This window comes from Macrosteles quadrilineatus, unplaced genomic scaffold (genome assembly GCF_028750875.1).
Source record: "Macrosteles quadrilineatus isolate MER2022 unplaced genomic scaffold, UCM_ALF_1.0 Scaffold_60__1_contigs__length_738512, whole genome shotgun sequence".
Classification (NCBI taxonomy): Eukaryota; Metazoa; Arthropoda; class Insecta; order Hemiptera; family Cicadellidae; genus Macrosteles; species Macrosteles quadrilineatus.
The window spans coordinates 147,699-163,297 of record NW_026542653.1 but is presented as its reverse complement, the minus strand read 5'-3'; the positions used below and the strand labels follow the sequence as shown (position 1 = coordinate 163,297).

Below are 15,599 nucleotides of genomic sequence, written 5' to 3'. Positions count from 1 at the left end.
TCCTTATTTTAATGTAGTACACACATACAACCCCCAAATGTAATCAAAATTGAACCGAAGGTATATTCTGTAAATATGTACACATTCATACATACACGTCACATAAACATCACATTAAAAATAGTTTTCTATCCAAGGGCCCAAAAACGTTTATTTCCACCCGTAACTCAAAACCGGAAATTTTTACGAGTACCTTCTCTACAACATTATAATGGGAGAGTAAAAATGAAGCCTACGTTAAAAAAAGCAAATTTTGTACAAAAATCAACAGTACTGGTGAATTTTAAGGAAGGGTCACGTGGCTCTAATTTTGCCTATGTAGCTGTTCATTACAACTATTGTTTTATTTAGGCCTACTCGAGTATGCATTAATCATTCGAAAACTATAAACTATGTAAATGAGTTTGTGTACAGAATGTGTATAAAGATACCTTATGTTTGAGAGTGAACACGACTTTTGAAAGTCAAACCAGAGTGAATAATCTTGGATAATTATTGCATTAGTGAAAGAACCATCAGAACGGCGTGACATCTATAGTCAATGGCGTGGATTCAAAAGTCATCACACAACCCATCTTTTTAATTATTTCTTCTGAATAATTCTCTTAGAATCATGGATTACATATGGGGTGTTTTAATTTTCATTAGCACCAAGGTAAAAACGGTATCGATTTTATTATAACTTGTACTTAAATTTTCGCAATCATATTAAAATTATTTTTTATAAATGATCAGGTAAAACACCAAAAGCCCTCAAAGTAAACTCTTTGACTATTAATGCAAAGCCATGGAAGAATAATTTAAGTATCATTAACTTTTCAAAGTTGTTTTAGGATTTGTTTACTCACTCCCTCACATATTATGAGTAATGCATCGAAAGCAAATCTCCCTTATATTTACGTTTAAACGCTTTCTTAATGTAAATTGTACACGATCTTTCTACAAAAACAAAGTTTTCGTTTGATTTCAATCTGACCATGAAATGTCTAGTTAACATCAACTTTCTCCGTACAAAAGACAAAAGCCCTCAGAAGATGAATATTGTGGAAGATGTTGTTGGAAGAAGCATTGGACAGTAAACGCGTTGTCTTAGTGGGCCGAGTTAAAGAGTACTGTAGTTATTATTCTTGCTCGTTTTGCCAGTTGATTTGATTATTTGAATGTACAGTTCATCTTCATCACTTTCTACACTCAAAACACAAAATCACTTGTTCTATTGATGAACATAACGTAGGAGAGTTGATCAACGCGTTGTAGTAGTATGGGTGATGGAAGGGGGGGGGAAGGGGGGAGCTACAGTATTTATTCTTGGCCGACAATGACCAGTAAGTAGGGCCAATTCTAGTTTGACGTGTCTCCAACCCAACATTCCGCTAGGTCTCCGTCCTTGATATGCTTGTGGCCTCACTATTGTCTGCGATATGATTCATCCTCCCATGAAAATGTGTTTACTAAAAACTATCCAGTGTTCAATGATGTGGCGGTTACATTTTGGGGTTGTAATTTGTTTTGCAAGGACCATCATTTCACTATGCGACAGTAAGTGCGTTCGTTTTTGGATTCTGAGGTTGAAACGATGGTCAAAGGTGTATGCTGTCTTTATTTGGTTTGAAAATTTCACGGTTCGTGGAAGTGCTTTAAAGTTCCGGAAAAAAGTTCTGCCCTGTAAGGCATTATTATACTCCGGAAGGCACAGTTCCGAAAAGAAGGCGGAGTTCAGTTCTGCCCCGAAAGGCATTACTACACTCCAGAAGGCACAGTTCCGTAAAGAAGACGGAGTTGAGTTCTGCCCCGAAAGGCATTATTACACTCCAGACGGCACAGTTCCGGAAAGAAGGCGGAGTTGAGTTCTTCCCCGAAAGGCATTACTACACTCCAGAAGACACAGTTCCGTAAAGAAGGCGGAGTTGAGTTCTGCCCCGAAAGGCATTACTACACTCCAGAAGGCACAGTTCCGAAAAGAAGGTGGAGTGAGTTCAGCCAAAAAAGGCATTACTACACTCCAGAAGGCACAGTTCCGTAAAGAAGGCGGAGTTGAGTTCTGCCAAGAAAGGCATTACTACACTCCAGAAGGCACAGTTCCGTAAAGAAGGCGGAGTTGAGTTCTGCCCCGAAAGGCATTATTACACTCCAGAAGGCACAGTTCCGAAAAGAAGGCGGAGTTGAGTTCAGCCAAAAAATTCATTACTAAACTACGGAAGTACAGTTCCTAAAATATTTTTAGGATGAAACATAATATGATTTCTTTTGTTGTTTTAATAAACAATTTACTCAACTGCATGTTTCAATAAAAAAAATATGGATTCTCATACAACTAGATCAAAACCGTACACAAAACAAATGAATCAATAATCCTTTCCTACTAGTACGATGAGGAAAGGCTTTGTTTGGTTTGGGTACATTTGTACCAAAATATCAATAGATTTCTTAAATATTAGCAAAAAAATCACTGAGTAGTACAGAATTGAATTGGTGAGTCTGGTAAACATGAATAGTTCAACTGTATTAAATATTTTATGGTTTTAAAAGAAGGACCAAAAATGTAATGTACAGACTTCTCTTTTCTCACCCCACACACTGTAAATAAAACATGTGATTGGAATCTTCAATTTGTTTCTGTTTATATTTCGTCACCAACCCATAAGACCCATGTTAATAAAAAAAATCATTTTTGTGTTAATTTTTGAGTCTATTTTAATTTATGAAGGGATTCTGCACATCTACAGGAAAATATCCTTCGAACAATATGCGTAGATTTTCCCTGTGATGTACACGAGCTGAGAAAAAAGGTTTTAAAGAAACATGCTTGCCTATTAATATATAGATGTGAATAGCTGATCCTTCATTTGGAATGTTTAACCACAGTCAGATTGTAAACAAAAGACCTAAGAGAGTATGCACGTCAAGAATTGCAGCTAGGCTACTTTCTTATAGCCGTAACGAGATTTAAAAAAGGTCAATTCTCTTTATAGTTTGGGTCTAATACTAAAAGGAAATATTTTGTTGTAAATTAGTAGTTTTTCTCCAAATTATCTATCTGTTTCAAACAAACATAATCATTGAAAAGAGCATTGTATTATTCGTTTCTATGATATATATTTTTCATTATACATTTAATTTATTTAATGTGTTATTATATTTCTATTATAATTGAAACAACCATAAGTAATACAAAGTATAAGTAATAAGTAATACAACTACACAATAATCAGTTGTGGCTTCAGTAAGGTATTTTGGTTGTAAAAATCTTAGTAGAGCAGAAAAAATATAGAAAGTTTGAGGAGTGTAGGACTTGTTTTTAAATTACCACAAATATTACAATTATTGTCATATAGATTCATTGAAAAATATGTTTAAACAATTTTAATACAAATCTAGGCTAAAAATATAACATATTTTAAATAATGAGTAGTTTTAATTCTTCTATTTATACCATTGTAAAGATGTAAAAAATCACAATCTGCCATGATGAAAAATATATAATTTAAAGAATCTTACAATTCATATTTGTCAATTTCAGTTATTTGTAATCCTTTATATGTAATTTATTCGTCCAATTTTGAAACTACAATCTATTCAGTAAGCATATTAATGTGGTATAAAAGAAGCATAAACACTAATCCATTCGATTATTACAACAGGTAAAACCAAGAGATGAAATTTATCCTTTGCGGATTTACTTTTACAGCTGCGAATAAAATATCCTGTGCAAAGCAATCCAAATAACACGTTTTAAGAATATCCGTTGAAAAAGAGGCTATATCAGTTGTAAACTCGATACCCTTGCATCGCTTTCTGATATTTTATGAGACTTTTCCCTTCACCAACTCCGGTAGGTTTTAACACTTGATACTGTTTAGAATATTTTTCAACTTTACGAAACTATTTGATATTTAAATTAAAATATACTATTTGGGTGCAATACGTTAAATAAAAATACATGGATGGATGCAGAATAATTTCAAAGTTTAGAAGGTGGAATGAAGGATTTGTAATTATATCGTATAAATAAAGGTAAAAATATAATCAGAGAAAATACATAATTTGACTTACTTTAGTTTATGAAAGATCCATTTAATCCCTGTTAATAATGATAGATTTTTCAACTAAATGGGCTATGTTGTATGCAATTTGAATAAATACCATAATACGATGAGGATGAACAAACCTTATTATTCTGGATGATTATTCTCGTCTTAATACTGGTTGAAATAAATAAGTTATTTTGAAACTGCATCACAGAGTCGGGAATTTTATACAATTTATATAATATATCTTAACTTGTTATTATTCATGGAGAGGACATTTCTTTAGTTTCCACTATGTTTTTAGGTGTCAGTGCATAATTATACAGTAATAGGCAATGTCTAAGTAGAACGACTATGATCTTGGATATGAGCCCCTATTCTTGTGCTTTAGCCCCCAGTAATAAGGAACATCTGGGTGGGCTGATCTTGTATTTCAGCATCTGTTTCGTGTGTTTCAGCATCCAAAAAGGGGGTGTCTGAGTAGACTGACAGTAATCTTGTATTTCAGCATATGTTTCGTGTGTTTCAGCATCCAAATGTAAAAGGGGTGTCTCAGTAGACTGACACTGATTTTGTATTTCAGCATCTGTTTCGTGTGTTTCAACATCCAAATCTAAAAGGGGTGTCTGAGTAGACTGACACTGATCTTGTATTTCAGCATATGTTTCGTGTGTTTCAGCATCCAAATGTAAAAGGGGTGTCTCAGTAGACTGACACTGATTTTGTATTTCAGCATCTGTTTCGTGTGTTTCAGCAGCCAAATGTAAAAGTGTTGTTCGAGTAGACTGACACTGTTCTTATATTTCAGTGGCAGCACGTTCGAAGGCCAGTGGCAGAACGGCAAGAGGCACGGGCTCGGCGTGGAGTCGCGGGGTCGGTGGTTGTACCGGGGCGAGTGGACGCAGGGGTTCAAAGGTCGATACGGAGTCCGGCAAAGCAACACCTCCAACGCCAAGTATGAAGGCACCTGGGCCAACGGACTCCAGGACGGCTATGGCTCCGAGACCTATGCGGATGGCGGTGAGTGAATTGAAAAATTTGCTGAATATTATTTATGGTCCGTGAAAACGACAAAAGATTCATCCATTATTTGCATTCAGTGCACTATAAAGGTTTTTTTTTAAATTGAAGATGCATAATGTTTCATACTGTACTGCACTGACACTTCTCTTGATGCGTTCCACGCCTTTATTCACAGTTTGTAATCTGTCCTGATATTATTAAATATCGAACAAAGTACAAGTTTTTAGTTGTTGTTTTTATTTTAAATAGATTATTTTACGTCGCTAACACCAGACCGTGTATTTTAAGGTGGAGATCAATAGACAGATCTGCGAACACCCAAAATGTCAAACAATAATTAATCACCAATCGAGATTAGTTGTTCAAACTCGTACTATACAGCACACTTGTTATACGCAATTACCTAAGGTAAGAGATATGCTGGTTCTAATCTGGGCCTTGACTTCGTAGAGATGACCACTGAGTCGCTTATCAGTCAACAGGACACACTAGGATTTGCGTTATGGCATGATGTTTTCTTATTACAGTATTCACTACATTTTAAACAAACGAGATCCTAGTCCTCACGACGGTGCTGTTTTAACCTACTAGTTTAAAAAAATCTAACGCCAATCTGGTGCTATTTCTAGATATAACAATAGATCATTTAAATTACCAATTATCCAGGCTGTAGTAACACTAAAACGGCTAAAACATTCGCCATTATCGTATGTTTCGAATTAGTTTCTTAAACTTTATTTTCAAAGCTTTGTATAGTTTTAACTTTGATTTAACTTTGATAACTAACTTTGATTTCTACATTAAAAATAAATAAATTGCAAACAGATTATTTGCTCATCAGTTCAATTACATTATTGCTTAACAGATTGTGAGGAATGGCCAAACTCTATTGTTCTGCAGAAATAATCATTCTTAGAACTCATCGAGGTCGGTTTGGCCACAAAGTCTTGCCACTGCCAACATAGTAGCTTACACTTGTTATTGTAAACCACAACTATTTACTGTCTAGGATACATAGTTGTCTTGGATACGTAGTTGTCTAGGATACATAGTTGTCTAGGATACATAGTTAGTTGTCTAGGATACATAGTTAGCTGTCTAGGATACATAGTTAGCTGTCTAGGATACATAGTTAGCTGTCTAGGATACATAGTTAGTTGTCTAGGATACATAGTTAGTTGTCTAGGATACACAGTTCGCTGTCTAGGATACATAGTTAGTTGTCTAGGATACATATTTAGTTGCCTAGGATTAGTGATGTAAAATACCCAGGTATTTAAAACTCGGGGTAAATACCCTGGGTATTTACCCGGGTAAATACCCAAAATCCATAAATACCCGGGTATTTTGGGTATTTAAGAAATCGATTGAAATTCATTTTTATCTACCCCTAAATATGTTATTGTTATCATTACATGATAAATTAGGATAGTCTATTTCGCCTTTTACAGTAACTTGAAGCTTTGCAGAATTTGTACCTTTAATTTAATGGTTTAGCACTTTTTTTATGAAATCAAGACAACACCACATCAGAGAAATAGTGAACCTAAATCTACTTCTACTGTTATTAAATTATGATAGTTAAAATTTGTATTGTGTAAATGGCTCGAAGGCTAGACAGACCCAAGGCCTGATTGATGTAGGCAGAATGGCAGAATACTGAAAGTACAGTAGACTCCCTCTTATCCGGACTCCTCGGGACCGAGGCTAGTCCAGATAACGGGTTTCCTGGTCAAACCGACGACCCCAAAAACTTGTTAAAACAGAAAGCGTGTGCTGGTACTGTCATATTCGACTTTAATTTAGGAGAGCATTGTATTTAGATACGTGATCACTGGTCTCAAATCTTTCCCACGAGAACAGTCGTTTCAGTACCGCTCACTTCTTGCCAATCTAGTCAGGTTAAACCAATGGGCTGATACAAATTGTCCGGTTAAAAGGTGTCCGGATAAGAGGGAGTCTACATTAAACTTTTCTGTGTTACCGCTTCGTTGGGAACAATAATATATTTGGATAAATCTATTAAAAAATGTATCTCCTGTTTTTTGGTCTAACTTAGAGCCTATAATATAATTTAGAAAGATTTATTGTGCTATAGATTCAAATATTTTGTACCACAAGTTTATAAAATTATTTTTTTTTTATAAGTTTACCAACAAAAGATCTAGAAGAAAAATAGTATTAAATCCTGCCATTCTACTGATTGAATTTTAATTATTTTCTTAAGTTGTTTACACATAGGCCTTAACACACACATTTAACAGTTACGCATTTAACTAGGTGTTAAATTTTCCTGTCTTTCTAAATAATAATTATTACTTTACAAATTATTTTTCTTCACTTTTAATAAAATAAATTCATCTATCTATCATAGAAATTAAAAAATCATAAGTAGTCAGGACCAGTGCAACCACGCGACCAGGGTATTTATGCTTTATGCTCAGACCTGGGTATTTATGCTTTATGCTCAGACCTGGGTATTTATGGCGATCATACCGAGAAGAAAAATGCTAGTAGTGACCATATGAAATTTTGTTAAACACATTTTATTATCATTTTGCTATCCTTACAAGGTAATAATTGCAAAAAAAACATCTCAATCTTCTCTAACTTTAATATAAATTATAAATACCCAGTTTTTGGGTATTTACCGGGGCCTGGGGTAAATACCCAGGTAAATACCCAATTTATATTTACCTACCCACTGGGTATTTACCCGGCCCACATCACTACCTAGGATACATAGATTATATGTTTTCCGTGCAATCTTTTAACGTTCAATGTCAAGTCAATCGTTTTCCAAACTATAAACCTTTTTGCCAAATATAAATACGAATGAAATCAAATACGTATTCAAACATTACTCAAGATATTTATAAATACAGTAACATTATCTGTATTCGTACTTGGTTTTCTTCCAAACTTTTTTTAATGCAACTGAAATAAAGTGTTTTATAATCCAATACACATTTTATTTTCGCTTACTAGGTTAGTTCAGGATAGAAAATTAATTTGTATAAAACTATAGTTTTGTAATCATTTGTCATACTATCAATTAAATTGTTAAAATGAAATGCATTATTACCCTTGGACATACAAAAGTATTTCTGAATCAGCACTTATCATTTTAACGCCATAGAAATTGCCAAACAATCAAAGCCAAAATGCAAGGAACAAACGATCCCATTGGAGGTAGTCTGGATTTAAACGTTTTATCAGTGTTAGGATCTCAGATGTCACCACGTCACCTAACTATCGGGATTTAAAGGTCAGAGAATTGAGTGATTGATTTTAGCATGGGAGCATTGTGCTTCAAACTACGACTACGGCAGTTATTCAACTCTTCAAAATAATGTGTTGCCGTTTCTTATTTTGTACTCTCCTTATGTTTTGTTTAAATTCCGTAACGAATTATTTTAATCTATTATTAATTGGCAAGAATATTCTTTAAAACCTTTTTTCTCAGCTCGTGTGCATCGCAGGGAAAATCTACGCATACAGTTAGAAATATATTTTCTTGTAGATGTGCAGAATCCCTTTATAAATTAAAATAGGCTCAAAAATAAGCACAACAAATTTTAACTTTTGAAATGAACATGGGCCTTATGGGTTGACATGCTAGTGACGAAATTTAAACAGAAATTCTAAACAAATGGAAGAAATTCCAATAACATGTTATATTTACAGCGTGGGGTGAAACATAGATAAGTTTGTACATTACATATTTTTGGTTGAGTTTTCGACCATTGGACGACCTCTAGTTTGGATAATTTTATAGCTGTAAAAGTAACATGTTTTACATGCGATTCACACTAAATGAACGACTTCTTTGTGAGTTTTGTAAGATTAATTTTACGTTTTGTTTAGTATTAGTTGAATACTTGTATTTTAGCAGTGTGTGGACGTGTCTTACTTCTGTGTGGGTTAATCTGTGATCGAATGTTTTCTTAAGAACCTTTTATAGGAATTTTCGGGTACTGTGCTACTTTCGCTTTAAATTTATGATGTTTGGATAACGCAAAAACAATATTTTGCATGTTTTTGAAGATATATTTCTCATGTATTTTATAAAATTGCTGTCTTATTTGCAGTCAAGACAGGATAAAAATTTATTTAGATTTCAAACTGATTTGAAAATTTATATGTTGAATGTGTTTGTTGGTGTAAAATGTTACCATCGCTCAGAATTTAAATAGTAGTGAACTCAAAATAAATAAATAATAACCCAGTCATTCTTCCACCCCCTTATTTTTACGTTGTACATCGACGAATAGTAGGCCTAATACTCTGCTACTTACTATGTAGAGTTTATTTTCTTACCAGATTATAGTAGTCAGAATAGTAAACACAGTCGAAGATGTAGGTAAAACTATAGGCGAATCAATATTTCTATTTCGTACAAGATGCAGTTTTCAGGTCCTATTATAGCAATTAATACGTTTGGAAATAAAATTATACAAATTTTGAAACCATTTATTTCTGGCAATCTATTTGACAAATCTACCATCGGATGTATTAGCATTTAATTAATACATCACTGAACGTAAACATATTATGTGTGTACATTTTTCAATAAAATCAAACTTTTCGCGATTTATGTTTAATTACCAATTATTATATTACATTTATGGTTTAAACTTTCATCGTTGAATTTATCAGATGTTTCTCTCCCAAATAAAATTTGCCATTGCATCGCACTATCCAATCTATTTACTCAAATTCCTTTGCGATCTTGTTTTCAACTAATTGGAAATAAACTCTGTTGACTATTTGGTCAGCGTAGCACGTGGGTTCCGGAAAATCACGAGATTAGAGTTTGGATTATGAAAACAAACAAGTTGAGTAAGGAAAGTGAGGTCTGTGTATCGATCGGGCAAGTCCATTGCTACTGTACTACCCGGCCTGTACCATCAAGCTACAGAGCCACCTCGCACGTAGTGATGTTGACTTCAAAATAGACAATATACAATCCTACTAATATTATAAACTAGCTGTAACCCGCGGGCTTTGCCCCGTTTAACTTCTTAATTTTCAAGATTATCTCGTTCGCATGGCTCAATCACGTCCTGGTTGAAGTTTGTTCGCTACGCTCACTCACCTTTAGGTTGGAGCTCGTTCGCTACGCTCACTCACCTTTAGGTTGGAGCTCGTTCGCTACGCTCACTTGCCTTCAGGTTAGCTCGTTCGCTACGCTAACTCGCCTCCAGGTTGAAGTTCGTTCGCTACGCTCACTCACCTTTTGGTTGCAAATTAGCTGTTGTCATAAATGTAAAAGAAATAATAGTGCTGCACCCTGTTGGTAATCCTTGTAACTTTAATGCTATTGAACATCATAGTACAGAACCAACTTGTTTAATTGAAACAGCTGTTAAGATTCAATAATTCCATTTCTCATAAGGTTAACATGGGAAACTCCAGAGCCACTGGGGCGGAGCCCGAAAGGATTTTTGAAATAAGAATATGCCTATATGTTAATCGGGAATGTGAACTATCATCATGCCAAATTTCAGCCCAATCCGACCAGTATTTTTCGCGTTCACTTGTCACAAACATACATCCATACATCCATACATCCATACATCCAAACTTTCTCATTTATAATATTAGTAGGATGAGAAAGTTTGGATGTATGTTTGTGACACGTAAACGCAAAAACATACTGGTCGGATTGGGCTGAAATTTGGCATGATGATAGCTCACATTCCCGATTAACATATAGGCATATTCTTATCTCAAAATCCTTTCGGGCTCCGCCCCAGTGTCTCTGTGATTCCCCATGTTAACCTTATGAGTATTCATTTGGGAATTAAAGAACTTAGCCAGCTGTTTCAACTAAAAGAGTTGGTTCTATGATATGCAAAAGCATTAAAAATTTATAAGATTTACCAATAGAAACTTAATTAGCACTATTTTTTTTTCATTATTTATAAAAACAGTTAATTTGAACTTAGCAGCAACAAAAAACTGTGATACGCAATGAGAACTGTCAAAGTAGGATTGTTTACAGTTATGTTTATGTTTGTAATTTCATGAATAATTTGCGATATATTGCGAATTTTTAATAATCAATCTTTCTCTATTGTGCAGTTGAAGTGGTACAACATTATGGCTATGGCAGAATACTATATCATACAGTAAATTTGAGGAAGCAAATTTTCTCAAACCGTATTTTATCACATTGCAAATGCAAATATCGAGTATAACTGCAATAAGCATTTTATACTTATTTGCCAACCCTGTACGAAGGACGGGTACTCTCTTCCCGTTGCAAAACAACGGGTACAACAGCTAGTACTTATATAATCGAACACTGGTCTGACAACATCATTAAATCGGAAAATGCTCTACTCGGACACAAACTTTCTAGGAAACACAAACAATTAACTTAAACCAATTCTCCAACTAGACAATAGTATACATTGGCTACAAAAATAGTCACAAAAGCTTTGTACAGGAATTAATTTAAATACAATCAATTACCCATCAGTTCTCTAAATACATACAATGTTTCAGGAAAAAATAATCAATTGAGAAATTGGCTCCATGGAGTGTAAACCACAATCAATTAACTTTAACTCTTTAATACACAACATCTAAAACAATAATCGGATAGATAAATTAGCAACAGCGTTCGAAAAAATAAATGTAATCAATTTTTTAATTACATAGATTGTCTCAAAACAAACATAGAATTGGAATCAAGAAGGGATAAATGAAAAAAGTCGGGTAACTTCGACAAATTTTGTAAATACATACAAATTTCACAAAAATCGAATCTGAAAATTTTGTAAAGGAATCCAGTGAACCCTAATAAGTTTACTGTAGTGAATTCTACTTATAACGTTTCAAAACAATAGTATAGGTAATAAAATCGGAAATAAACTATCAGGATAAAGGAAAACTTAATTAACTTAACTAAAAAGTCTACAATGTCATCAAGGCCGAGAATTAAATACAGGGAGGGACAACAAAAACGCAAGGAATTAACTTTTCGATTCTGGAATTACTTATTATGTCTAAAGAGAATCTTCTAGCTAAAAATGTGTATCTTCTAGTTATTGAAAACCGACAATAAAGTGCATTTACGTTGTTGACCAAATTTTAAAATAGTAAGAAAATGGTTGTGTAAAAAGTCGTTTTGGAGAATAAATTTGTCCAACTAATTATGTTTCATTTTTGAGCCAAACAATGGACAAAATAGTAAAGTTTTAAGAGAAAACGGATATTTATGTGAGTTTACTCATCCTCTTTTCACCCGTCCCAATTAACCGATTTATGCGATTGAGGTGTCATTTATAAGCTTATGTTCTAGTGGAGGGACAAATAGTAACTAAAAGGGTAATTTATCTTAAGACTTCACCCCCCCCCCCCCCCCTAGTGTTTGATTTATTTCCAGAGTTCGCCTTAAAGATCCATGGTGATGACTGACCAACTTTCATTATTACGATTTCAAAACAAACTTAATGTACGAAAGGTAAAAGGTTATTAAATTATTAGTTTCACCTCTAGAACATGTTTTGAATCCCATTAAAATGCAAAATTTGCGCATGGACCCCCTCAAAAGGTACTTGATAATTCATAGCCCACTAAAATAATCAAGTATTACTACTATTTTGCTGTAGCAAAATAATTAACTTTGAATCCCACTGCATAAGGGGCATCTTGATACAATTTGACAGAAGATTTTTTTCTGTCAATTACTTCACCTTCCAGACCAGATCGTGGACAAATACATTGATCAAGTTGTTTGTCTGCACAAGACATGCAATTTGAACAAGCTGTTAGTCTGTAAGCGAATTTTCTTGAGGGACGTATGTAGCTATTACAGTAAATCGTTATTTATGCAATTTGTCTATTATTTTTTACTCGGTAAGGATAACATTGGAGACACTATGTTTAATTTCAGTAACCAAATGGAATAGAATAATATCGTAGTTAGTAGTACACGAAATATTTTGTAATTTTTAAGCCAATTCCAATGTTACAAACCCATTTTTTTTAGAACATTAAAAAAATTATAGGGTCCCTAAAACCTTTCAAATCTTTGCATTAGTTTTTCTTGCTAACTAATACGAAAAGAAGTATCCTAGATTCACTTCTGAAAGGCAAAGCAATTTTATTTTAGTGCATATTGTTCATAAACTACCTACTGTATTTACAGGTTTTAGCATTAGGGTCACACTGTAAAATTAGCCTACTCTTATATCTATAACTATAAATGTAAACTACATAATCTTGACTTAGTTACTATTTTTCATAGGAGTATTAATTGCTCCTTTCAACTATAGATTAATGTTAGGTCTAGCAACGAGAGAAGGGATTGTTCGTTGTTAACATCGTGTTTATTGTCTCGTTTCATACTATAAAAATCACAGGAAAGTACCATACAGGAATAGTTTTAGTCACAGTAAGTATAAATTATGATTAAATATAAACGCATATAAACATGAAAATTCAGTTTGTTATTACAAAATTTGAATGATCTAAGTATAGGTACCTCGGTATGGTAAGTTTATTTTGAACATCTACATGTTGTAAGAATAGAACAAGTTAAGAGGTATAAATTATGAATGAGCAACAGTTGTATGCCTACTTTGTACGTTGCCTATAGATAATTCATCATGATAGGCCTCCCATCCACACGCAACAGGTATTGTAATCGATAGTCATTTCTATTTCTGATGTTGGTAATACCAAAGTACTATTCATCTACAATTTAAGTCAGCAGATCTATTTCTACATTTGTAAAATGTAGCTTAAGTATTTATGGTAAGTAGATATCCTATCCTATTAAATAGTGCAAGTAGATATCCTATCATACAGGAAAATAATTATCACTAGAGTACATGTTGCTCGAAATCGAGCAATTGCAAAGAAGTACAGGAGTTATTTATAAACAAAAAAACTAATAACAGTAATAATTTCCGATGATTTTAAAAGAGTCAATTAAAAGATTATTAACTAATGGAAATACTCACAATTTACATAACAGTCCTATTCCAGTTTAAAGCGTAAATTTAAAACAATCAAACTGCCCATGGTAGGGAAAAGGTAAGCTTACAATTTAAGTCAACGTAAAAAGGCTGTCAGCTTTTATAAAGTACCTTACCTAAATTATTTAGCCAATTTGTAGACAATAAGGTGTAGAATACTTTGAACTCTACAGGACAGAGTTAGGCAAAAACTGGCAGAACTCTGAAATTGTGTTATTTATCATAGGCTTACTCATATGCCAAATCCTTAAAATAAAAATTCTATAATTATATAACATCATTAAACACAAACCAACATCCAAAACTATACACATTTTTAATACAACATAGATAATTTACACATTGACTGTTTACAATTAACATATGTTCTTCTTCTTTTTACTTTGAATTTTTGCTTCGCAATGGGAAAAATCTGTTTCATAATCATTGAAATAGATTTATAAATAATCTATCATAAAGTCTAAGATTAAATAAACCTACCACATAATTGTTTTATTTTTTGGATCAGCTGTCTGAAATTGTGAAATAGGCATTTGACAGTTCTGGTTGTTTACATTTAAATGTCAAAGCAACAGCTGGAGTTTCAAAACAATGTTTGTTTCCCATGTTAATCTTATGGAGAAATACGAAACTTTAAAGGGCCCCAGGGCCTCACTCTCTAATTATTTCCCTAAAAAGAAAGTTTCCTGCACAACTTCACGTTACGCTCTTTCCAATGACACCAAAAACATGTCAATCGGTTCAGTAGTTTCGGAGGAGTAATTGTCACAAAAATCCTGCTTGCGTATTAAATAAGTATACTAGTGTCCCTGTTGCTCGAATTCGAGCAATTGCTAAGTAAATATTTGTATCAAACTGTTATAATACTATATTATCAAACTTATTGACTGTTTAGGATTAACCTATGCTCTTCTTCTCACTTTTGATTTCTGACAACAGCTGGAGTTTCATAACAATTTTTGTTTCCAATGTTAATCTTATGGAGAAATACGAAACTTTAAAGGGCTCCAGGGCCTCACTCTCTCATTATTTCCCTAAAAAGAAAGTTTCCTGCACAACTTCACGCTACGCTCTTTCCAATGACACCAAAAACATGACAATCGGTTCAGTAGTTTCGGAGGAGTAATTGTCACAAAAATCCTGCTTGCGTATTAAATAAGCACTAGTTGCTCTGCCCGTGCTTCGCTACGGGGTGAGAATGCAGAAAATAAAAATTCGATTTACTGCAAGATACTATAATACTATGAGAAACAGTTACAACACACTTACCAGGAAACATGTAGGCAAAAGCTCAATCCTGCTTATTGATTATTTAAATTAAGATCTCTTAATGTATTACAGTACAGGTACTATCATTTTATAGTGTACTAGCTGACCCGGCGAACTTCGTATCGCCAAAGTTATAGGTTTCCCCTAAGACAGACCGATGGAAAGAAAGTACCGTTAAGTTTAATTTTCAAGATGATCTCGTTCGCATCGCTCAATCACGTCCTGGTTGAAGTTCGTTCGCTACGCTCACTCACCTTTGGGTTGGAGCTCGTTCGCTACGCTCACT

General features: G+C 33.8%; 1 protein-coding gene across 1 annotated transcript in view; it reads left to right on the top strand.

The window, feature by feature from the left end:
* The window catches only part of LOC128981947 (junctophilin-1-like), a 74,493-nt gene that overhangs the window by 35,533 nt on the left and 23,361 nt on the right, over positions 1-15,599 (top strand). Inside the window, exon 2 of the mRNA XM_054400944.1 lies at positions 4,837-5,048. Coding sequence (XP_054256919.1) covers positions 4,837-5,048 — 212 coding nt within the window. The remainder of the gene's footprint in view (positions 1-4,836; positions 5,049-15,599) is intronic.